The 25,653-nt window shown below is 49.8% G+C and overlaps 1 protein-coding gene across 2 annotated transcripts in view; it reads left to right on the top strand.

Moving 5' to 3' along the window:
- The window catches only part of IGF2BP2 (insulin like growth factor 2 mRNA binding protein 2), a 114,282-nt gene extending 90,297 nt beyond the window's left edge, over positions 1–23,985 (top strand). Inside the window, exons 10-15 of one of the 2 annotated variants that reach the window (XM_006032977.3) lie at positions 7,843–7,911; positions 15,571–15,687; positions 18,480–18,554; positions 19,604–19,735; positions 21,305–21,418; positions 22,370–23,985. In XM_006032977.3, coding sequence (XP_006033039.1) covers positions 7,843–7,911; positions 15,571–15,687; positions 18,480–18,554; positions 19,604–19,735; positions 21,305–21,418; positions 22,370–22,465 — 603 coding nt within the window. In that variant the 3' untranslated portion in view covers positions 22,466–23,985. The remainder of the gene's footprint in view (positions 1–7,842; positions 7,912–15,570; positions 15,688–18,479; positions 18,555–19,603; positions 19,736–21,304; positions 21,419–22,369) is intronic. The other variant, XM_014524361.2, reaches the window with a different exon arrangement.
- The last annotated feature ends 1,668 nt before the right edge of the window (positions 23,986–25,653 follow it).

Genomic DNA, 25,653 nt, shown 5'->3' with positions numbered 1-25,653 from the left:
GTAGGATCATAGCAAAGTTGGGCTGGAAGGGACCTCGTAAAGTCATCTAGTTCAGCCCCCTGCTCAAGACAGGATCATCCCTGACAAATCCATCCCAGGCAAGTTTTTTTTTCTAACCTGCTCTTGAATAATCCCATGGATCCAGATCCCACAACTTCTTTAGAACATGCTCTGCAAGCTCCTGGCTCCATTATCTCTGCTTCTCCCACAGAGCTCTGTAAGCACCACAGCAGCAGATCTGCGAGGGATGCTGACCCTCATGTGCTCTTTCCCATAGATGCACATGTACACACGCACACAATGAATGTCTGCGTGTTCAAAGGGATTGCCCTCCTAATGTTTCTGTTTAGCAAATATGAATAAAGTACAAAGAGCACATGGCAATGATGTACAGTGGAAGCTGCCCTATCAGTTTGATTTGCTGGGGTTGAATATTTATTTCATAGCAGCAGTCTCAGGAAATCTCAGCGGTGCTATTTAACTCTTGTAGCTTAATCCATTATCAACTCCTTGGTGCATTTTTAACACACTAATAAATATGATGGTTCTTATGCTGTGAATGTATTTAGAGTGAAGGAAAAAAACGTATTTTACTGCTGTTGTTGTTTCTGAAAGTCATAGTAGCTAAGCAGTCTGAGAGGAATGATGAATTTTCCGGCATTTGGAGCTTAGATTCTATGGATGCGATGCAAAAAAGAATTAAAATATTGGGTGTATGTGTAGTGTGTGTGTGTGCATGATGTGTACACGTCTGCTGCTCTGGTGTACTTGTGCCTGCGTGTAGTAGTGAACTGTGCATGTAAATGCTTACCTTCCTTTGGAATAGTGTATCCTGGGGCAGATTTTGAAAAGGTGAGGGGTAGGGCATGAAGGTTGTGTGGTAGAGCATCATATATACAGCAACTAATTTTTCTCCAGTTAAAGAGAAACTATTGAGCTTTACTAATGTGCTAGGAGCCTATTACTGTATTATTCAGTTTAGGATCAAAGGAGAAACACACACAACTATATTGGAAGGTGTGCTAATTTTCTAGATTATATATTAAGTTTAAAAAACACAGCAAAATAGGCAATAGTAGTCAAAATAGTCAAAAGAGATTGTTTCATTGGTCCTGTACTTATAGTTAAATGGTCATCTCTTATTCAGATTTGTAAAACAAAATCTACTCTCAAACAGTGTGTGGGGTTGTGACCTAGAAGGGAGACATTCTCAGGAATGGCCAACAGACAGCAACATTGTAAACGAAAGGATACAGGTAGTCCTCAGACTTGCCCCACGGTTTTCAGAAACCAAATGTGTTGTAAGTCAAAACCTCATAACTTGGAACCAATTTTCCCATAGGAACAACGTTACAAATTGGGGATTGGTTCCTTTATGACGCTTGATACAGTTGTATCCAGCTTGTAAGTCTGGTGTGGTAGAAGGGGAAGGGGCAGATGCCTTGGCAGCCAAGGAGGGATTAGGGCAGGGGCTGGGGCAAGCACTGCCCAGCTGGGGCAGGGGGGGCATGGGACGAAGGCGCAGCTTGTGCGGGGAGTGTGGGGGTAGCTTCTGCCACTGCACGCCACTGGTTTGGGTGGGTACGGGGTGGGGAGGGGAGGGGCATGTGCCCTGATTTGTGTGGGGCAGGCAGGGTTGGCACTGCACTGTGGTGCGTTCCAGGTGGGCGCAGCAGTGTTGGGAAGTGGGGTCTATGCCCTGCAGTCACTAGACCAGCCAGGGCAGTGGGACATGGGATGAAGCCGTGGCTTGCTGTAGGTGGGCGTGGCAGCACTGGGAGCGAGGGCTGTGCCCTGCTGCTGCTCGCCCAGCTGGGGTGGGGCGGGTTCAGGACAGAGCTGTTGTGCTGCCTCCAGATGAGAGGCACGAAGTGGTGAGAGCTGCCCTCCCCCTCCACGTGCCCCCGGATGAGCTGCAGTTCCATCCTGCACCTCCCCATTGGGCCAGTGGCAGCAGAGCATAGCTCCGGCTACCAGTGCTGCCATGCCCACCCGGAGTGCAGTGTGGTGCAGCCCCGGCCCCACTTGCCCTGCACAGATCTGGGGGCACACGCTCCCCCATGACCTCCCAGACCGCCAAAACAGACGTACCAGCTGGCCACAGCTGTTTCAAGTGTGCTAAAGTTGAAACCTGTGTTGGAACTTGAAGCAGGGTGTCCGTTTATAAAGGTTGTAAATGCCGTTCATTGGAACTTGAAGTCATAAATCAAGGACTGCCTGTAGTCTGCATAATGAAGCATCAAGATCATTTTAAAAAGGAGAGAGGGTCATTAACACCTGTGGAGTAGAGAGAGATTAACAGGAGTCAGGTAGATGACAATGAGCTCATTAACTCAATTGACTCCCTCACTGCTGCCTGAGTAGAAATGCTGCTGCCTCTCCCAGGCTGTTGGTTTTGAAGTTTGAGTGGAGCAGGAATCAAAGCAGGGTGGGGGGTGTGCAACTTCATCACTACACTCTCAGATTTGCCCTGAGTGTGTCCATTGGCTATGCACATATCATGTAAGAGACATCAGTTAAACACAGAGTGGAAAAGCACCAAGAGGAGTTTAATACCAGCCAGGGTAACTAGCACAGCTCCTGCAAGAGCTGGATGTCTTGTAAGAGTTAGCATAACTGTTCCTAACTGGAGTGGGAAGCAGCCAAGTGGTTGCTTTTAGCTCTATATACCTTCCATTGCATAAGCAAAAATGGTCAGTTCGCAAGGCAAGAATTAGCCATGGCAGCAGAGAATGGCAATAAATGAGTGCAGCTATATTGTACAAACATGGGGGAGAGGGCCCCACCTGCACTTGGACCCCTTGGACCCCTCCTCTCAGTGCTCACCCCCATGGTCAAGACCAAGGTTTCATCCAGTTCTGGCATTCACGTTTCAAATAGAATGTTGAAAAAATGGAAAGGGTGAAGAAAAGAACCATGGGGCTGGTTTGAGGGCTGGAGGAGCTGCCCTTCAGTGACCGGTTTCAGGAGATGTCTGTTAAAAGGCTCAAAAAGTTGATAGGGAGATGATTGATTACAGCATTCAAGTACCTTCACAGGGCAAAGACATGGGGAACGGAAGGGACTTTTAGTCTAGCAGAGATGAGCAGAACAAGAGCCAATGGCTGGAAGCTGAAGCTTTACGAGCTAGAATAAAGCATGTGTTTTTAACTCTACAGACAATTAACCAATAGGACAGACTCTCAAAGGGAAAGGTGGCTTGGCCTTCTCTTGATGGATTCAGATCTGGACTGGATGGCTCTGGAAAATCCATTTGGCCAAGCAAAAACTGCTAGGCTTAAGTAACTGGTGAGAAATGTAACAGCCTGTGTCATATGGGAAGTCTGACATAGGAGGTGTCACAGGAGGTGATCTCTGACTTTAGGTCAGATGAGGTGATTTGATAGTTCTGTCTCGCCCTAAGCTCTGTGAAGATACAATAGAACACTGCACAGCCACACTCCAGTTGGCCACGTGTCCCGACCACTGCACGTTGACACATCAAGTGTCATTCATCAAGAAACCAAAAGAGTCTTCATCATCCACCTCTGCCCTCATCTGTACTGAAATAAAATAAACCCATTTCAGTTCCTGGGCCAGAACCTTGTCAACAAAGTACTTTGCCTTTTTGTTATGAAGTCATCAGTCACATTTTGGCAGGTTTGTGCACAGTCTCAATTTAGTGAGGCTGCTCAGCACTCTTCCATCTTTGCAACTTTGACCATTTTGTTGAGAAACAAAATAATTGCTCACGTACAAGCTTCGTTAAAGATCCCAGCTCTGTAGCCCACAGCTCTGCAGGAGCAGATGAGAAGAACAGAAGGAGCTACGGTCTCAATCTGCAGCAAGGGAAATTTAGATATTCAGAAACACTTTCTCACTAGGAAGATAGTAAAACACTGGAACAGAGAGGGTGTTGAATCTCCCACTTGAAGGTTTTTAAGATCTAGCTAGACAAACTTTGGCTGGGATGATCTAATTGGGCATGGTTCTTCTTTGAGCAGGGGGTTAGAGTAGATGTGACCTCCTGAGGGCTCTTCTAACCCTCATTTTCTATCGTTCCATGACTGCCACTCACTACCAGATCCTGAATTCTGGTTTTAGTACATACAGTCACTAAAGGAACTGGGTGGGGGCTTACTTTCGTTTCTGGATCAAACCTTAGAAAAGTTGCTGGCACACACAAATGGTACCTTGTTGTATAAACCAGGGACCAGAAGAAAGTTTGTTTCCAGTCTTTGCTGCTACAGGACCAGCATGCTCTGTGTTCAGACAAAGACTTCTTGCATTAGTGAGTTATATACTAGGAAGCCTGGACCTGGAGGCTGCCTCAGGTCAGCACTAGTTATAGAATCACAGACGATGAGGGTTGGAAAGGACCACAGGAGGTCACATCTAGTCCAAACCCCTGTTCAGAGCAGGACCAGTCCCAACTAGATCATCCCAGCCAAGACTATCTAGCTGGGTCTTAAAAACCTACAAGGGTGGAGAGTCCACAACCTCTCTGGTAACCTGTTTCAGTGCTTTAGTGCTTTCCTCATGAGAAAGTAATTCCTAATATCAACTTCCCTGGCTGCAACCTGAGTGAGAGAGCTCAGCAAGGGTACTGATAGCACCACTGTCCAGCAAATAGTGCTTAGGGATTGTTAAAGCACAGTTAATCCTTAAATGGAATGTGAAATATGAACACAGACAACTTAGTGTCCTAAATTCAAAGTCTAACTTAATTAGTACAACAAGTACTATCTTAGCAGTTTCTATATTCAGGGAGAGAAACGCACTTAGTACAGTGATCTCACCCAATCCCAAGTGTTACTTTGCTCAACTGAAAAGATAGCCACTCAGTTCCTGAAGCAAAGGGTGCATTGTTGGCTGGGACGGTCCAGACAGGTGTTGAAAACTGGAATCATGATGACAGTGACGATGACGACACACTTAACTTTCTTGCTCCCCCCTTTTATGCTTTTCTTTAACTTGACTCTTGTGATGACTCCTTGATTTTGGATTGGTCTCTCTGCAGTCAGCATATTATCCACATTTTATCCTGTCAGCATATTCCTTTGTTCAACAGACCCATCATGAGCACATCTCTTAATTTGGCCTTTTTCCCGTGTCTTACTCTGTGCATTGTCCATTGGTCTCCTTTATCACCTTTCATTAACATATCCAATCATTTCATCCCTCTGGTTAGTGCTAAGTTCAATTAATTTGAGCTGGCAACAAAACTATTACTATGTTGTGCTAGAAAAACTTCTCACAGTGATAGAAAAGGAAAGAAACATAATGTGAGCAAACACAAGGCCATAAGCTGCTTGCAAGAGGGAAGGCCAGTTGATATCACAAACACCAGCAAAATGAAAAGTTCAGATAACAGTGAAGCTATACAGAACTTTAGGGTGGATATCAAAGAAAACTTTAAACAATACTGTAATTCACCACTCTATAAACAGGTGCAACTTTAAAGCATAAAATATGACAAGCTACCCTACAATTGAGGAGACTGCAAAAAAGATAATTCATTACATGCATATAAAGAGAGGTGAGGCTGGGTCAGCAGATCTGCTGTGGGTTTCTCATAGAGGCAATATCCTATGCATGCATGCGCACGTGTGTGTGTGTGTACACATCTCGTGAACACAAGTTGTTTATTTGTCAATACCTGAGCACTTCACGTGCCCTTGGTCTGTATACCTTCAAAGCATTCAAGATGAATGGACAAGTGCCCCATTAGACAGCAAAAGCAGTGAATAATGGCCATTATCTTTGTGGTAAATGGCATTTGTCTGTGGGGTTTGCATAAAACATCCATGGGCAACAGGTCCCTTTTGTATTAATAATTCCTAGTGTATCACACTCTCCCTTAGCCCAGTGGGCTGGCACTGACGAGGCTGCCAGGACTCCTGGTTCTGTTCTTGGCTATGGCCACTTACCTGCTATGTGACCTTGGTGAGCCACCTAGACTGTGTTTCAGTGTCCCCACTCAGAAAATGTATTGCTGGTGTTGCTGCGGGAGTTGTGGGACCCTGTGCAAACACTGCCACCCAGAAGAGCTCATGCTGTGACAACACTGCAATTGGTCATCCCAGTGGAGGGCAGACTCCCACTGCCCAGCCCGACCACAGGCTGAGGGTAGAGCCAGTCTTCCCCAAGGGAAAGGAGTTTAGTGGGAACAGGGCCAGCCTGAACAAGACCTGTTGTGCACCTGAGAGGACTTGGGCTTTCTTCTTGCTCAGGGACTGGTGCCAATCTCCTTCATGGCACCCCTCACCCAGCTTCTGCAGAGATGGGCTAGAAGGGGGCAGGGCTTGTTTCTGCCCTTCCTTTGGTACTGGTTGGCTTTGTTTCTTTCTGAGGGGGATTTCAGTAGCTGCCCTCAGCAGGCTGTGGGGTCCGAGGGTTAGGGAGTGCTTCTGTTTTGAACCAAAAGCAAATATCTGTCCTCCACCCCTCCCTTGCTGCCCTGCTTCCAGACAGCTTGGATGCCAGAGATGGAATACGGCCTGACGGAAAGTTTTATGGATCCTTACTGATGGACCTGACTCAGTCTCATGGACCTTTCCTGAAGCATGTGTGCATCTAACCAAGTGGCAGCTGCATAATGTCCTGGGTGGGTGGGTCTCTGCAGGCTTGTCCCCTGTCACAGTTGTGCTAGAAGGAAAGAGCAAGCACTCCATTGAAAGGACAGCATAAAGGGCTTGGGGGACTGGCAGTGTAACGGGAGCACCCTAACCTGAAGCCCAGTCACATGAACCATTGAGAGATGCTGATCCATAGATGCTACACCTACATGCTGGTCTGTGGGTGCCTTCAGGTGCATGTGTCAGGTTGGCAAAGCAGGTCCTGGACTGGTGGGAGCCTGCATCTCTTCATTGTTGTCAGTGGTGATATGTGAATTTGCATGAAGCCAGGGGTGGATCCAGGATTTCCCAAAGTGGGGGTGCAGGAGCAACAGCCCAGGCTGCAAAGTGGGCTGTACTCTCTGCTCCCACCCCCCTCTGTCCCCATTAGTGTGGGCAGATTGCACTGGAGAGTGCTGGGGACTTTAAGTCCCGAAAGCAACTGAAACCCCCCCCTCCGCACTGTAGCGCCCCGCTCCCTTCCCCGTCCTGCTGAGAGGCGGGTCCCCTCTCTTCCCCTTTTTCCCCCACCCCCAAACTCCCCTGCTGGTTGCTGCTGCTTTCCCCACTGCTCCTGGGCAGAGAAGCTCCAGAGCCAACTGGGTTGCCTGGAGCCTGGGCTCAGCTAGAGAGGGGACAGCAGCAGCAGGGTGGCAGGAGAATAGCTTCCTTTACCCTGCCGAGAGGAGGCATGGGGAGGTGGAAAGGGATTCCCATCCATCCCTGCTACCCTTGTCCCTGTCCCCAGCTGAGCCCAGTGCAGGGAGCAGATAGGGCTCTGGTACTTACCCACCCCAGACAGTGGGGAAACTCAGGTGTGGGGGAGAGCAGGGAAGGGGCATGCCTCTGAGCAGAGAGGATTTTTCACCTGCTTTAGGGGCTTCAAAAAGTCCCCCGAGGCTCCTGTGCTGCAATGACCTCCAAAGACGGGGGGTGGGGGTGGTATTCGCAACATTGCATGAGTCCCACAGCTTTCAGTTGCTGGGGGTGGGGTGGGGCAGAGGAATTTCTACCAGAGGGGCAGCAGCAGGTTGTTTAGTTCTTCCTTGGACTTGGGCTTAGAGCCCCCACTGTGCTAGCAAACGTGAGGGGGCAGCGGCATGGCCTCATTCTCCGCAAGGGAGCTGGGAGGCCAGCGTGCTGGCACCCAGGGCAGTGCTGGCACCCATGGAGCAGAGCGGAGAGTTGTCAGTAGGCTGCAGTGGCTGGTGACAATCACTGACTGTCCTTTTCTTTCCTGCCATAGAGCCCCCCGGCATACCTCTCGGGTCTGTACGGAGCCTCTCCGGCTGGCGCGTTCCCACACCAGCACTCCGTAAGTGCCACACCTCTCCCTGCCGCGCCGGCACTCTCCCCCCTCGCTTAGCCACAATGCTTCTCTGCCACGGGAAGGCCAGGGCTGTGCTCCTTCTTTGCAATCCCTTCCCTTCAGCCTGCGGCTTTGCAGCTGGTGTAGTGGGAGGTGGTGCCCTCCCGGCAGCAGAGACTCAGCCATTGGAATTGAGGCTGCAGAGTTCCCGGTGCTCCTTGGCACAGCCTGTGTGCCTTCCCTGTGCCTAGGTGTGCCTTGGCGCTAGCGCCAGGCTCATCCCCATCACTCTGGGGCTTTGTTGCTTGCTCTTTTCACTGGCCACACATTTCACATAGCCCATTTGTGCCAGCAGCCTAGAGAAAACAGCCTCTGTCTTCTGGCTTCTGGGCACTCTGGTCCAGGGGGTGGGGTGGGGAAAGGACACTTCATGACACACACAACTTTTGCCTGCTGTCGGGGCACACGGATCGCCTCTCTGGTCTTACTCTTCCTGCTCCTTTTGTTGTTCCTAGCTGCTTGTGTCTGCTGCTTTCCCACCTCTGCTAGTGCTCGTGCCCTTTCCAGGTTCGCTGCTTCCCTACCAGGAGCTTCCCTGATGATGTGTCAAACTATGGGCACAGTACAGCGTGGGCTTGCATGTTCAGGCAAATATTTGTGCTCCCCAGACACTTCATACCACCGCAGTGGAGAAATGGGCTGGATTTGGACTCCTGTGCAGAGCTAGATGGGATGTGGGAGATGTCTGGAAAGAACAAAAGCCAGGTTTCCAAAAGCAGGAGCTTGATGTTCAGCTCCCAGGCATCCCAATAAGGGACCAGTCTTCAGAGGCAAGCAGCCAACACTGGCAGCAGTCCAATCCCCGAGGGAAAGGAGCAAACTTTAGGTTAGATTCTGGGCCCCTTTGGCATGAAACTGGGCATAGCCCTTTGGAAGAGAGGAATCTGCCCTGGGTCCTGTCTGGCACCTGCCAGCAGCTAGTCTGCACCCAGGCTTGTTCCAGTGTTATCACAGAGGTTTGGAGCCTGACACATTTGAAGCAGGCCAACCCCTAGGGCAGAGGCAGCAGGACCTCTCCATATGGGGAAGTTACATTGAGCAGGGGAAGGCTGTAAAGTGGAAGTGCAGGGAGCATGCTGGCCGAGATGCTATTGTGGCTGTTTAGTCCAGACCGCGGCTTTGTTCCAGTTTAGTGTAACCCCTAGTGTAACCTGCCCTTGCCAGGAGCCATTGTGGTAGAGCTGAGGCAGAACATCTTCTGTAGCTGTTCAGGTTAGTGTCCCTCAGCTTGGCTTCCCCTCCTACCAGTAAATGTGGATCCACACCAAAGCTCACGATGGGATAAGATCGCAGCCTTGGCCAAAACAGGGGAACAACAGGCATTTGCAAACCCAACCTCTCATGCAGCCCACTCTCGGCAAGGGGGTCCCGTGAATGAGGACAGTCACAGTGTCTTCTTCAGGCTAGGGGATGTGATGTTTGCTCTGTAGGTGCTGTTCGTTCCTCTCTTGCTTCCATGCTATGGTGCTGTTGGGAGGCAGGAATGTAACGATGAGGGGGAGGTTAGCATGGAGACTCCCTTGTGAGGCTTTGCTGTGGGAGGTGCAGCCCTGCTCTCAGTAGTTCCTCTGGTAGGGGAGCAAACAGGGCACCTGGGGAGTCTGTGCTGCGGGGCTGCTGCAGCCAGCGTGTAACCGGCCAGTCCCCCAGCTGCAGCTACAAGAGCCTGTGCTGCTCAAGAGCGACAGCCATAGCACCTGCTGCCAGCATGCAGAGCCAAGGCTGTTATGACTTCACTCCCCCTTCTCCCTCCACCCCTGCCAAAGGCAACTAAAGGAGTTTGTTATGCCTCTTTTGGGAGACCCTGACTGGTCAAGAGCAAGGCAGTACAGTTACCAGCTGCCAGTCCTAATGGATAAGACCTGACCACCCCCTCTGTCCTGTAACTTTGCCTGTAGCATGGAGGACAGAGGCCATGTCCTGTTGCAGGTAGTTGTCACGTCACTGACCCGTGCACAGCATTTTAAAATGCATCAATTATTGGTTTTAAACAACCAAAATGTTGCACAGGGCCATGGAGAGGAACAGTGCAGGACAAATAGGGAAGACAGTGTTTCAGGCCAGCACTGTTGTCAGTGATGAGAAATGCTTCTGGAAGATTCATTGGGAGTTTGATTGAAAAGTGGCAAGTCTATTGAGTATGAGCCAGAGTCTGTGCTGATGTTGGTGGTGTACCAGTGTTGGCCATGGGTACCCAGAAAGCCAGGGCACTTGTGGCTTTAGAGTAAGCACATGGAACTGCCTCCACATAAGATCACTGAAATGAGGAGAAGCAGGGAAAAGTGAAGCCCATGCAGAGTAAGAACCATGCACTCTGGGGCTGCTCTTGCCACTTGCAAATGACATCTGTACTTTGACATATGACAGATGGACTGATCTGGCAGTTAGACCTGAGCTGCGATCTCCTCAGCTGTGGCAGGGTGAGATCTCTGTCACTCCACCCCAGTGCAGGAGCGACACTGTGTTCTCTTCCAGCCCTTTCTCCTGCCCCCTCTCTTGCAGCCGTGCAGACTCTCTTCAGGAATTTGCAGCAGGGTGCTGATCTGGCCTGATGAGGGAGGCAGCCTGTCCTCACTGCCAACCCAGCCAGCCAGCCACAGCAGAGCACTGGGAGGGGAGCTCCCACACTGCTAGGAAGGATCTGAGCATCACACGCATGAGCAAGTGAAGAGCTATGCACAGCCTCGCAATTGCTGGTGTTGTGCTCATAGATCTGCTGTTCAGTAGCAACACTGAGCGTGGGTGTGGTGAGACCTGGAATTAGGTGCGTGTCTGTACAAGGGAGCAGAGAGCTGAGTTGATCAATATGGCTTTTGCATTCTGATATCCTAGGTAAGTTATTTTGGTGGGCTAATCTGAGGATCAGTCAGGCAGGACCATTATTTGGCCTCCCAAGGACCTGGTGGAATGACATGGGAATGGCTGTGCATCTAGAGTCACTCAGTGCCATGACCAGCCATGGTTGCTGATACAGCAAATGCCCTGGGGTACCTCTGGCAGGGATCATGATGTGTTCCTAGCTGCGTGTTCCTTATGCATCTCATAGCATCTCTGGGACTGGCAAGGTGCATGATGGCTGTGCCTGAGGCAAGACAGGCTCCCTTGTCACACTGGTCTGCCCTGCCCTTCACAGCCTCAGAGCCTTAAATGTCAAAGTGATCTTTTTGCAACCTTGTCATATGAAAGGTGAGTCATCGGTGGCAGTCCCTCGAAGTCGAGGATGACATCCGTCAGGCTTGATGGGTCCGTTGGTGACTGAGGAGCCTGATTTTGGATTCACACACTTGTCAGCAATGGGGGCATGTTGTTGCATGGGTGAGTGGGATTTGCAGCCCCAGATTGGTCGTCTTCTCCTTCCTTTGCCGCCACCTCAGTATCGAGTTTTTGGGCCTCGAGGTGACGTGCGCCTTTGTGGACCAGGTGGCATCACGCTGAATGGTCAGCAGCTTGCTCCTCCCAGCCATTGGTGTTGATGCCTCTGTGCTTGAGGGTGACCTTGAATGTGTCTTTGTATCATTTCCTTTGGCTGCCCTTTGTGTGTTGGTCAGTGGAGAGCTGAGAGAAGAGAATCTGGTGAGGAAGGCGGTTCTCGGACATCCGGACGTAGTGGCCTGTCCATCGGAGTTGATTTCTCAAGAGCAAGGCTTCGATGCTGGTGGACACAGCTTCATGAAGCATGGTCATGCTGGTCCAGCAGTCCTCCCATTTGATCGCCAGGATTCGATGCCAGGTGGTCAGCACGACAGCCTTAAAAACCAGGACCTTCATCAACTTCCGAAGATCTCTATTTTCTAAGACACATTGTCACAGCTTGTAGAAAGCAGCACTGGCGCAGTTGACCTGGTGCTGGACTTTTTCATTGATGATAGCCCATTGAAAGCGGTGGTTGCCAAGACATGGAAAGTGCTCCACGTACTCCAGAGCCTCCCTGTTTACGCAGATAGTGCGAGGGATGTTCAGCTGGCCTGGAGAGGGTTGGTGAAGAACCTTTGTTCAGGTTCTCCACCCTGACGGAAGCCTGTGCGTGGCATGTTTAGCGTGGGGACTTCAGTGCACAGGTCGGATCCACGTGGTCTTGGCAGTTGGTGGCTGGGTTCAGTGGCATGGTGAACCACAATGGCTGAGGCCACTTTTCCATTGCAGCCTTCTTCCACCTTCACAGCTGTTGGGGCCACAGCCTTCCTTCACCTGCTCCACTGTTGAGGACTTCTTAGATTACTCTTTGTCTGGAACCTTTCTCTCAACCTTACTGCCATGGGTAGCCCTACCAGGAGCGTGACCTCCAGACGGCATCGCTCTCGGGGTCATTGGAACATGCAGACCTCTCCACCACAACAAGGTGATGATCCTTAGAGAGGGAAAGGTGAGTAGGGGGGAGTCTGAAGAGCAGGAGTCTGCTGCAACCAGGTTCAGAGAGTGCTGGTTTCCATGAGTCCCAGTCTTCTCAGTGCTGGGCATTTCAGATGGTGGATGACAGAAGTGTCATTTATACACCTGCAGTGTGACATTTCCTGAGAGGCATGACCCCACAGTGCTGAGAAATCCTGCTCACCTCAGGGCATCATTCATGGATAAGCTGGGAGACCAGGTCCAGGATCTGTAAGGAAACAATTGTTTTTCCTGTTTCGTCTTGTTGGTGCTAGTGGTGGCAGCCTTTCAACATGAGGATGACAGTCTCCCGGTAAATATTTGGGAAGTCATCAGTGAGTCTGTAGATGACTAACAAGGTTGATCTGCATGTTTGAATGCAGATATGGCAAGTAGTTCAAGGAGGAAGGAATAAATCCAAGTGATGTCAGGTGAGCTGTTTCCCTTGATGTCTCTCATCTATGCTCAAAACCACTGGGGTGATTCAGTGCTTCAGTGTCACATTTCTTCAGATTGCCTTTCAAGGTGTCTTGGAATCTCTTCTTTTGCCCACCTCTACAGTAGCGACCATTGGTGAGCTGGGAGTATAAGGCCTGTTTTGGGAGCCAGTTGTCTGGCATCCTTATGACATGTCCTGTCCAATGAAGCTGGTGCCATATAAACATGGCTTTGATGCCGGTGGTGGAGTCAGCTGGAACAGGCATTCATTCTTCTGTCCTTCCATTTGATATGGAGGATTTTCCGAAGACATGTGTAGAATCACAGAACAGAGTGGCTGAAAAGGAGCCCCAGAGGTCACATCTAATCTGACCCCCTGCCTGAGGCAGGATCAGCTCTGTTCAAACCATATGGCTGATAGTAACATTACAGAGCTTTCAGGTGTTTCCAATATGTCATTCAAGTTTCACAACCATGCAACAAGGTGAGGATAGCAATATCCTGGTAGATAAGAGGTTTGATTGGGTCCCAATATCATGATCGTTAAAGACATGATTTCAGAGATGTCTAAAAGGCAGCACTGGCAGATTTTATCCAGATTTTATGTTGAATAGTGTTGTCTATGTTTACTTTTTGGGAAAGGTGGCTACCCAGGTAGGGCAGTCTCTAAGGATTGACCTCTGATTCTAACAAGTGGAGGAGCAGCTGGTTGGTTTGCGTGGGTTGGTAAAGGATCTTGATTTTCATTAAGCTGGCAGTGAGTCCAAACATTTCATACACTTCACAGAAGCAGACAAGTGTGACCTGAAGCTTTTCCATTGCGTGGGTGCACATTACAATTGTCAGCGTGTTAAGTTTCAGTGATGGATTTGCTGGTTTTCGTGGATTTGGAACATAACCAGTTGATGTTAAAGAGATGCCCATCTGGGCGATACTGGATGCTGACCCCAGATGAAAGTCTGTATCACAATTATTCCACATCTCATTGCTGATGTGGCATCTTGATGTTTCTTTCTATCATGTGCCCTGTTTGACTTCTTTGAGCTGCTATGGTAAAGTAGAGCCAGATGAAGGCATCCAGTAGAGTTTTGTCACTGATTTCAAAGGAGCCAGATTGGATTCTCCCTCTCCTGGTTGACTTCTCTGAGTGTGTATATAAAATAAAGCCTGTGCAGGGACCAGTTCTTCTGAGGCTGCTGTCTCTCAGTTGTGTACAATGAGTATGTGGCTTAATGGGTTGTGTGCCTACTAGTATTATATTTTGGTACTGTCAGAGATGGGGGCATAGGCAATCCAGGTCAGTGGTTAGGACAGAATTGAAAGCTGGGGATTTGAACCAGAACCAAAGTCCAAAGAGCAAGCCAAGATCAGGGGCCACCCATGAGGGATCTGAGAGGAAGACAGAGGGTAAGTCCAAGCTAAGGATAAGGCTGGGGCTGGGGGAAAGATTCAACTTTGGCACGGACCCTCAAGGAAACTTTGATCAGACACTGGCTATGAACCTACCCAGCCCTTTTGTGGCTGGCTCTGAAGAATAGATGTCACAGAGGAGCAGGTTTAATGCAGGGCATGCTTCAGACAGGGTATGTGCTAAGCCTGCAATTATGCAGATACACTGATACTTGGCCATAATCGCAAACACCTTTCCCCCTTGAAAGGTTGCCAAGCACTTTAACAAACCAGTGAACTTAGGTAGCTGGCCTTTTCAGTTAACCTTGCAAGGGGGTATAGTTATCTTCAGTTATCTGATAGTTATCAGAGTCATTAACTATTCAAGTCCCCGCCCCCCCCCCTCCAGCCACCTCAGTGCCTCATTTCATCCTGACTGGTGCTGAGTAGTCCTATTGCTGCTAGCTGTAGGTGTGCAGCCCCAGGCCCTTCTTTGCTGCAAGTGTCTTTAGTGCACGGCAGCATGACCCAGGACTGTCCCGCCTGCAGGCATATCCTGTAAGCAGATGCACAGTGACAGGGCCTCTCAAGTATCTCTCGTCTCCTGGGGCCATGCTGGCAGGAGGGGAACACGCTGTCCAAGCATTCTCTCCAGATCTTCTAAAACCTCTTCGGCAAACCTTGCTTTGACTTCACAGGTAGGGGGCTGAGACTCCCGTCCCCAAGCTAGGTTTAAAGAGGTTTTTTAAAGCCAAGAATCCTGGACACCAGCTCAAGGGGGCAGCCTCAGCTTGCTGCAGCTCTGTGAAGGGCCTTTACCTCCATGTCTTTCTGGCTGCCTTGGTGCCAAGATCAGGAATTTTCTGCTGCAGCTCAGGCACAAGTCTTGGGTGTGCTGCCAGAGTCGCCACGGTGCTGGTTAGGAGTCAGCCTGGATGCTTAAAATGACCCCTTTGGCCCTCACCCCACATGCTTCATTCTTGGTGGCTCTGAGCACTGGGAGCAGCAGAAGAGGTTCACATGGCTGTGTGGGTGGAGGTTGTTTGCTCACCTGCCTTCCAGGTTGCAGCGGTGCTCTTCCCTGCACTGTCAGTCCATGCATTACACCATGCCTGCAGATTCCCTGCCTCTCTGCAGCAGCTCTGTGCCCTCCATGGGTTGCCTGTCCCCTTAAAAAATCCCAGGGCGGATTCAGACACGTAGGTACCCAAATAGGATGTGGTATCTCTGACATCCAAGTCTTTATAACCAGCCAACATGCAGAGGTTGTTGCTCCCACAGAGAGCTACTGCGTACATTGGAGGAACCCTGGAACCATATGTCCCCTCCCCCTCCCCGGTGGTGGGGAAAGCTCAAGTCCTTCATTTTCCTGTCCCTGAAATGCCTTTTTGTCATGTCTCTCCCTCCCAGCTACCGGAACAGGAGATTGTGAATTTATTCATCCCGACACAGGCCGTGGGTGCCATTATTGGGAAGAAGGGCCAACACATTAAACAGCTGGCAAGATTTGCTGGAGCCTCTATTAAGGTAAAGAAGCATGAGCTTGTGGTCACCCTCCCCTCCCTGTGCTGCCTGTCTTGCAGCACCCTGCAGGAACTCCAGATGGGTCTGTACATCTTCTGTTGCATTAAGATTGAGCCCAGCAAGGTCTTGAAAGAATTGGTGTGCTGGGACAGGGTGTTCTCATTTCAGCCAAGTGTGCAAGTGTGATGTGTGGTGTCATGCAGTTGTAGCCCCCAGGTTGGAGCACAGATGCATCTCCCTTGTAGTTTGGAAGCTCTCTGGTAATCCCATGCTTTAGGGCAGGGCTGTTCACTTCACGGCCCATGGGGTTAATATGTGGCCCCAGGCTTCCAGTCTGGACACTGCTACCCCCCAACACTCCAGCAGTTTCTGCCACCGCAGTCCTCAGGCTCCCCCTCCATTCTCTGGCTTGCACTGCCTGACCTCACCCTGGCAGTGGGGTTGAGAGAACCTGCAGCTGTGGGGCTCAGGGAGACCCCATGCAGCATAGCACAGGTTGCCAGCATGGTACAGTATGGGGTGCAGTGGGAGAGAATCACATGGTGTGGGGATGCTGGGATGCAGTAACTCTGGAATTGGACAGTCCTGCTGATCACTTGTTGGGGCCAGGAGGGGATTTTTTTCCCTCCCAAAGGAAGCAGGTACCTCACCTTCCTCTGAAGCACTGGGACACAGCTGAGGCTGGAGGATTTTGCCTCAGCGTCCTGATGCTCCTGCCAGTTAGAAGATTCAAGGCCTTTCTGGTTTTATGCCCTGCTCAGCATCAAACCAGTTGCTAGATTTGGGATCAGGAAGGAATTTGGTCCCGAGGTCACATTAGCCAGGCCTGTGGGGCGCTGTGGTTTCTCTTGTAGTATAGGTCTTGTTCTGTTCCAGGATCCTCTGAACATGCATTGACCAGTTATTTCCATGTCTGGCATGGTTATAAAGGAGCACGGGCAGTTATGGCAGAGCAGGGAGGGTACCAACATGCATGCCCACCTGGAACTGAATGGTACTTGGAGGGTACTTGCATGCGCCAGTCAGGCTGGATTTTCTAGAGCAGCCTGACAGCCAGGTGGAGAGCTCCATCTGTGTGTTCCCTGCTGTCCAGCCCTCTTTCTAGCTTGGGAGCAGGTTTTGCTGTCATTGCCCACCAGTGCCAGGTAGGAGGTAGGTACTGATTCCTTTAGGCCCCTGCTCCCAGGAAGACCCAGTATCAAGGGGCACAAAATGCAATACCCGCTGGTCGAATTGCTTTGCAAACTGTTCCTCCCTGGTGCTGGATGTGTTCTGCTCAGTGCCAGCCAGACCCTGGGGGTGAAACAAGCCAAGCCTCTGGGTGCAGCCTTCAGTCTCCTATGAGGAATGGGCTTCTTCTATAGGCTTTGTCTGTTGAACAAAGGTTGGCAGTGGGGACTGCCCCCTTCCACTAGCATACAGCTCTTGAAAAAGCGAGAGAGAAAGAGGTGCTGCTTGCCCATTTCCCTTCACTGACCATCCCAGTTTTCAGTGTCCAGAGATCAAATGCTTTCCATCCACAGCTAACCTCCTACTCATGTACACATACAAACACGTGTGTGCGCCACATGTGAAGCAGGTTGGGGCCCAGGAAAGCTGCTGGCTGCTATGTACCAGGTAGCTGATACTCTTGCGCAGCAGCTCTGGGATGCAGATTGATGCTTGTGCACGCATATGGACCCGGACACACACAAACACTCACACGCAGCCACACACGGGGCCACCATGGGATGGGTCAGGTAGTGTGTCCCCCATGAGGGGGCTGAGTCAGGTTGTGATGTGTTCTGAGCAATAAAGCTGGTCTCTCAGCATGAGTTGTAAGTGAACTTAGAAATCTTCCCCTATTTAGGGCATTGTGAGTAGCACAACAAACACAATTGGGCTGTCTCCTTGTTTTCTTTTTGAGACAGCAGCGCTGGTAGGTTTTGTTTCTGCAAACACTGCTCACCATGAACAGTAGCCCAGTTCAGTTCCCCCTGAGGTCAGTGGGAGATCATCCTTCTCCCTGAATTCAGTAGAAGCCAAGAGGTTGCATAGCTGACCACACATCGCAACCTAGAATCATAGAAAATGAGGGTTGGAAGGGACTTCAAAAGGTCATATCTAGTCCAACCACCTGCTCAAAGTAGGACCATCCCTAACTAGATCATCCCAGCTGAGACTTTGTCTATCCAGGTCTTAAAAGCCTCCAAGGATGCAGATTCCATAACCTCCCTGGGTAACCTGTTCTAGTGCTTTACTACCCTCCTCATGAGAGAATTTTTCCTAATATCTAACCTCAATTTCCCTTACTGCAACCTGAGCCCATTGCCCCTTGTTCCATCATCTACCACCACTGAGAACAGTCCAGCTCCATCCTCTTTGCAACCACCCTTCAGGTAGTTGAAGGCTGCTATTCACCTCCCCCCGTTCCCCCTCCCCCCACAGTATTCTCTTCTCTTGACAGAACAGGTACCCTATTCCAGTGCTTCACTACCCTCTTTGTGAGGGTAGTAATTTATGTCTAAGTTTGTCTGGAGGGAAATGGCATTTGTTGCTCAGCTTCAGTTCAGCACCACTCAGGACTGTTATCAGGCTTTCAAAACCCCAGGAGGGACTTCTCTGCACTTACTACATGCCTGCACTCTTGATCCTTTTAGCTGCAGGCCTTGCTGCTCAGCTGCTTCTGAGCTCAGCAGGAGATGCTAGGCTTGAGAGGGCCCATGGCTGGGACACCCCTGTGGGTGGATGCTGGGGCTGGGAGGCATCACTGGGGCTGTCCTGATGCATCACACTTTCCTTTCTGTTGCTGGCAGATCGCCCCAGCAGAAGGGCCAGATGCCAGTGAGAGGATGGTCATCATCACTGGGCCACCGGAAGCCCAGTTCAAGGTCAGTGCAATGCAGGCACTTGTGGAGAGGGGTGTTCATGATCTGTGGCTTTGTACAGCGTATCCTAGAGCTCAAATTTTCACAGGCCTGGAGAAGCCAGGGAAAACTGCCCAGATGTTAAGAGTTTAGCTCTGAAAACTTTGGGCCAGCCCCTCCCCTGGCAGTTGGCTCTAGAGGCAGTGAGAGGTGGGGAAACTCCTACAGCCTGGGAGATAAGGGATCCGAGTCCCAGGTTGTGGCAGGCCTGTGCTCCCACAGCTAGACTGGCAGTGGTACCCAAGCTTGATGGTTTAAAGCCAGCTTGAGCAGGTCTGTGAACCAGAAAGGTCAAGACTGAGCAGCAGGAAATCCAGACTCAGGTGGCAGCTCTAGGAGAGTGTTTGCAGTGCAGGAGGCACCTGCCTGGCTAGAGCTGATTTTTGTCTCTGGCCGTGGGTGCCCAAACTCTGCCCTTGCTGGTCAATGCTGGCTGGCATACCATACCTACCTGAGCTGCCAGTCTCCCCACCCATTGCCTTAGGGACCAAGGGGAGCTGGCTCGGGACAGAGGTCTTCAGTAGGGCAGAGTTTCACGGGGTGTCACAGTGCCTCAGCACCTTTGAGGACTTTCTCCCAGAAGCCCAAGTCCCTTTGGGCATCTTGGCCTCCCAGTCTAGCCAAGCCAAATGGAAAGCAGTATTGGTACAGGCTGGGGGCGAGGCCCAGAGATGCTAAGGGCAGGATTTCCCCAGGTGCCCAGCACCCAGGAGCTGCAGCTTTGGAAAACCGGGCCCCTTCAGGTAGCTGCTGAGGTCTGAGCACTTCTACAGTATGGCCCAATCTCACATACAGCATAGGACAACTGAAAATTGATGTTGTCTTCAGAGTCCCAGCCCAGTGCTGCCCACTAGTCCACTCTTCCACCTATCCAATGTGGACAAATAGGTTGACATCCACCATTGCAGGGGCCAAGATCCACTCTCTCCCTGCCCCTCGGACACAGGCATACCACTGTGGGGCCTAGTGTCAAATGCTCCAGGAATTTACTGCCTGCTCTTCTTCCTTTCCAGGCCCAGGGCCGAATATTTGGAAAACTGAAAGAAGAAAACTTCTTTAACCCGAAAGAAGAGGTGAAGCTTGAAGCCCACATCAAGGTGCCTTCCTCTGCAGCCGGCCGCGTGATAGGCAAAGGTGGCAAAACGGTACGTCGGCCTGCCAGCACAGAGTGGCAAGCCCAAGCAGGGGCTGTGGGAGGTGAGGCACCGCACAGACACTAAGTTTTGTGTTATGCTGTTCCACCTCTCACACACGGTATCAGCTCTGACTGTATACCCTGCTTGGGCTGTGGGAGGTGCCCCAGCTGCTTCAGTCAGACAAACAGCAACCGGGGCTGCTACGTTCAGAGGGAGAAATGGATCCATCCTAGCCAAGAGTTCGGGAACTAGGAATTTTGTCTCAAGCTGTGCTCTGGTCATCCCCTAGGTGAAACAGGATTCTGGCTGTAGTTCTTCCTCACTCCTTTCCCCAATCCTGGACTCTCCCAAGAAGCTAAGTTCTGGGCTGCAGCACATGTGGTAGCATCACCCACTCCAGAGCTAGGCAGTGTGGCTGCTTTCGTGGCCTTTTCCACTAAAGTCTGTGCCAAAACCTTATACCCTCAATTCATCCCAGCATTGTGCAGATGCTGTGCATCTTCCAGGGGGATGGTGCGGGGGCCTGGCAGTGCCATCTTCAGGCATGGAGAAGGCAACAGTATAAGAATGATGAACAGTGGTGATCTCACGCATACTTGCAAAGACCAGTGTATCCATGGCTCTCCAAGGGCTTTCTGGGGAGCAGGTGAGCATTGGAAGAAAAGATAACACAAAAGCAAGGGACATGTCTGGGCTCAGTCAGGGATGGTTGCAGGCTTTGCAGCTGGACCTCCAGCCAGTTCTCTGTATCAGGAGGGAAGTTAAAGGTCCACTCAAACCCCTGGTTGACAGATCAACCCTAATCGCATTCTCCCTAGCAACATTCAGCTTCATGCAAATGGGCATAAAAACCCATGGGCATTTTCCAGCAATGGCAAGAAATTGACACCAGCTTGCAGCCTCATCCAGAGTCCATGCTGGTCCCTGAGCCGCAGCCCATGGTTCCAGCTTTTGCTGGGTATTAGTATGAATGGCCTCACTCTGTCCCAGACACAAGAAACATGCTGACTTCTCCCTGGACTTGCTGGCCACATGGTGGCACTGTCGAGACATTAGTCATAGTGCCATGCCTTCTAGGGTAGCATCCTTCATTAGAGAGGGAATGATGTGCTTATGTCCCATCCAACTGGGACCCACAAGTGGCCCCAGTAGTGGAGTTGATCCTGTTTAGCTTTTCAGGGCTCTGAACACACACATGTGTGCAAGTGCCTAGAGGAAAGCTCAACTAAGTAGGTTTTGCACAGAAACTGCACACAGCCAACACTTCTTCCATCTGCTGCTGTCCAGGCCATAGGACCCTGAGCCTCTATATATGGACCATTGCCCTGGATTATGCCTCGCATGCCCCTAGGGAACCCTGCATAACAGGGCACAGTTCACGGGAGGGACACTGCCTTTCCAAAACCTCCCACAAAAACCAGAACTGACCTCAGCCAGCTCTGCTGCTGTTGGGACTGCCAGGGCTGCACTCTCAGACTCAGCCATAGCACATGAAAGCACAGAAAAGGCTCATAGTTTAGTGCAAGCACCATGGGGAAGGACCCTTGGTGAGGTTCATACAAGCTGCTTCTCTTACAGGTGAATGAACTGCAGAACTTAACAAGTGCGGAAGTTATTGTCCCACGTGACCAAACTCCTGATGAGAATGAGGAAGTCATTGTTAAAATCATCGGGCATTTTTTTGCCAGTCAGGTACAGCTGTTTGATTCTTTTTTTTTTTTTTTTTTTTGGGGGGGGGGGGGCACACACACTATTTAATTCCAAAGAAGGAATCTGTCTGACCCTGGGCAGCCTGGATCAAGTCTTTATTCTCCACACACATCCCTTGTCCTTATCCCTGTCATAGAAGTATGGAATCTCTGGCTTCTTATAGGCACTAAGCAGTCATTGAGTCACAGAATCATAGACAATGGGGGTTGGAAGGGACCTCAGGAAGTCATCTAGTCAAACCTCAGGAGGTCATCTAGTCGGGACTCAAAGCAGACCAGCCCCAACTAGATCATCCCACCTAATGCTTTGTCTAGCTGGGTCTTAAAAACCTCCAAGGATGGAGATTCTACCACCTCTTGAACACTCAGAGAGGGGGGCTGGAAGGGTCCTCCATAGGTCATCTAGTCCAACTCCCTGCCTAAGGCAGGATCACCCCTATCCAAACCATCCCATCCCATTCCATCCCATACCATACCCAAACCATCATCTAAATTCTACATACCTGGTCTTCTACCATCAACCAGTTTCAAGGCATGTAGCTTGGTGCAGTCACTAGAGGCCCCACACATTGGAGGCCCCTGCTACCATCTGCAAGTGAACAGCTGTATTGTAGTGACACCAAAGTTCCTTAGCCATTTTTAAATAAGTTACAGTTCTAGGAACATTGCCTATGGTGGAAGCAAAGTTGGCTGCATTAGGGAGTGTAGACACCCCTGCAGATGGTTGCCCCAAGCAGTGGCTCAGGATGTAAAGTAGGAGAAGGCCAAAGGGCCTCGCAGTAGGGGGAGGTCAGCCCATGAAAAGCATGTTCAGTTCCACCTACCAGTTCCCCATGCAAGCACCTGGCACAGGCTGGGGGGCTCAGGCCTAGCCCAGCAGAGCCTGGGGGAGCTGATTGTGTCTTGACCGCTACCACTCTCACTTTGTCCACAGACTGCACAGCGCAAGATCAGGGAAATCGTACAGCACGTGAAACAGCAGGAGCAGAAACACGCTCAGGGGGCCCCTTCCTCACACCGTAGCAAGTGAGGCTCCCACAGTGCCAGCCAGCAACAACTGATGAATGTAGCCCTTCCAACACCTGACGGAACGACAGATTGGGGAGCAAACCAAAGACCATCCTGAGGCATGACAGTCTGCCCAAGGCTGGGCTCTGCAGAGGACTCAGTGCGTGGGGAGGGGAGGGGTTCAGATCCATTCACAATGAAGAAGCCGCACAGTGGGGCAGGGCAGCCTGCCCCATCCCAGGCTCTGCAGACTCTTCCAATCCACAGCCTCCATGTTACTCTATTTACTACCGACGCTATCCCTTTAGTTGGACTAACATAGGCAGAGATTTTTGAAACCAACCTCTTGACAACTCTTGTAGGAACCCTTCTCTGTACATGAATGTACATACTACATGAGAAGATTTTACGTTGCGGGGTCCGCAGTGCACACAGCAGCATTCGCAGTATTAATATATTTTAGAATTAATATATCAATAACTAAACTAACTCCGATTTTAAAATTTTTTTTAAAGGAAAAGGTTAATTTTTTTATTTTTAATTTTGTATTTGTTTTCTTTGGGAGGGGTGTTTTCATTTTTGGGGTTTTTTTTTTTATTTTTTAGAAGAAGCAGACTTTTCTAGACATCTGAGGAAAGAACCTAGTATATTTGGATCTCTAACCTACAGTAGACTGGAGCTTTAGGATTGCCAGCAGCAAAATTCAAGGTGGGTAAGCAGTGGCGATTTCTCAAAGGGCGTTAGGAAGAGCAGCACAAGCCATGTGCCGTTTGGAGTGCCTGTCTGTGCCAACAGAAGGGATACCGTCTCTTAAAAGAGGAATCTCTCTCTCTCTCTCTCTCTCTTTTCCCTCTGTCTCTCTCTCTCCAGCTCACTCACTCTTTTCTTGTTGCTTCACGGATACTGAACTGGTTTTGCATCCTGTCCTTTTCCCTCTCTCCTGCTCTCTCTTTTGCTCTCTCTCAATTCCGCTATCATCAAACCAGTGCTCTAAGCAACACACCGCAGAAAACAGAAACACCCAGCCACAACTTCCACTTTGGTTATCAACAGCCCACGTCACCATGGTACCTGTTCTAGCATTTTGGAAAAAACCCCCAACCAAACCCAACACACACACACACACACACACACACACACACACACGAAACCGCAATATCCCCCGCCCCACCTGAGACTAGCCAAGTTTAGTCTTCATCCTTCCCACGAGGACACTGCCACCGGGATCAGGGAAAGTTGTGTCTTTCTCTTCTCTATTTTTTTTGTTAACCGGCGGATGGGAGGCAAGGGGAATTAAAACAGTCATTGACAAGAGGTTGTTGGCCCAGGGCCTGAAAATTGCAAATTTTGTTAAAAGAAGAAAAACACACATGCAGACACACACACATGAAAAGAAAAAAGAAAAAAAAAACTACCTCAGGTGTTTTTGTACCTCAGCACCTTGCTCTTGTGTTTCCCTTTTAGAGATTTTGTATGCCTTGTAAAACTGATAGTTGGAGCATTTTTTTATTTTTTTAATAAAAACAAGTTGGAAAAAAAAAATCTAGACCAAGTCAGCTGCGAGGCAGGCGGGAGAAAGCACCCACCCAAGCGTGCATCGATTCTTCTGTACTCTCTTTCTGCGAGCTGAGCGCCAATGGCCTTTCCTTTGGATAAATCTTGAAAAAAAAAAGTTTATAAAAAAAGAAAAGAAAAGAAAAAATGCTGATAAAAAAGACAAAACAGAGAGAGAAAGGATTGGAGAAGAACTCCTGAGTTTTGGTAGGGTACACGCCATTAGAAGTTTCTACACTAAGGGATGAACATGTACTGGTTTACGTGAACATACCATTGTACCAACAGACTGCAATGCCAGTTTCCTCTACTGCAAACAGTGTTATGTGAAAAAAAAAGAAAAGAAATATATCCAGCTAACCAGAGCCTGACCTTGGTATTTATTTTGTTTTGTTTAAGCGGCTAGGACAGTGATGGTGGATACGTGTAGGCCACCAGCCTGGCTGTGGGTGGGGGTGATGGACCATGATGAGGTGGGTGAGGCTTCTCATCTGACTCCACTCCTGACTGGGGCCATATACCCTACCTAGGCCAGGCAGCCAAAAGCCCCAAGAGAAGAGCCACAACATGCTCCAAAAGCCGGTGGCAGTAGGAGGGGTAGAAAATGGCTTGTGCCACAGCCTTGGGGTGCTCTGTGGGGCTCTGACCCCCCAACAGAGATGTGTGGAGGACCAAGTCAACAGCTTCCTGGGTGTTTCGGAAGAAGGGAGACATTTGGGACACCCTAAAAGGCCGAGTTTTGGACATTTTTTTAGCCAATAGAGAAATAAAAAAAAATAAAGTTTTGGCTCAAAACAACCATTTGGTTTTTGACTCTGCAGAGGCTTTAAAATCTTTAATAAAACAGATGGCAACATTAAATGCTTCACACACTATCAAAATGTTGTGTGTGTATTTCAAAAAAATTTGACTTAAGCTAGTGTGACTTTATTTATTTATTTTTTTGGTCCCCATTCTGGATACGTCCAAGACCCATCATGAAGGCATTGAAAAGCTTTGGCATCAACTTGTTTCCAATTTTTTTTTTTTTTTTTAAACAAAACATTCAGCTGAGGAAATGTTCTGCCAGGTTTTACCCCAGAGCTTTTGACCCAGAGCAAATAGAGCATGCAGCAATTCTGGGAACCCTCTGGGTGAGTCCTGTCAGCCTTACATGAGTGAAGGCATTCAGCAAGGTCAGTGCTTGGGCATGATGAAGGTGGCTGACTGCCCTGGATCAGCTGCATTGCGCTTGGCCCCTTTTGTGCCATTGTCATTAAAGAGGGTTTTGCCCCTCCACTCTGATGTCATATTAGCAGGCAGGAAGACATTTACCCCATGATCAGATTGGTAAAGACTCTTGGGAAGGGGAGAGATGGGGTGGGGAGGTGTGGGGGGAGAGTGGCCCTCTACCCAGGAACTCTTGAGCATGGCATGCAATAACAATCTTTTATAGAAGCAGGATGATGTCTGCAGTGCTTTCCCCATGGCAAGTTGGGATGATCTGTCATGTATTGTGTCAGGGTTGACAGTCGCATTATTAAACATTTAGATCATGGATTTGTCTGGGATGGTTGGGATGGGAATGATCCTGCCTCAGGCTAGATCAGGGGCGGGCAATTATTTTGGACGGAGGGCCGCTTACTAAATTTTGGCAAGCCATCGAGGGCTGCATGA

Source organism: Alligator sinensis, unplaced genomic scaffold, assembly GCF_000455745.1.
Source record: "Alligator sinensis unplaced genomic scaffold, ASM45574v1 scaffold1086_1, whole genome shotgun sequence".
In the NCBI taxonomy this organism is placed as follows: Eukaryota; Metazoa; Chordata; order Crocodylia; family Alligatoridae; genus Alligator; species Alligator sinensis.
Note: the sequence above shows the minus strand (reverse complement) of the source record. Positions and strands in the feature narration are given on the sequence as shown.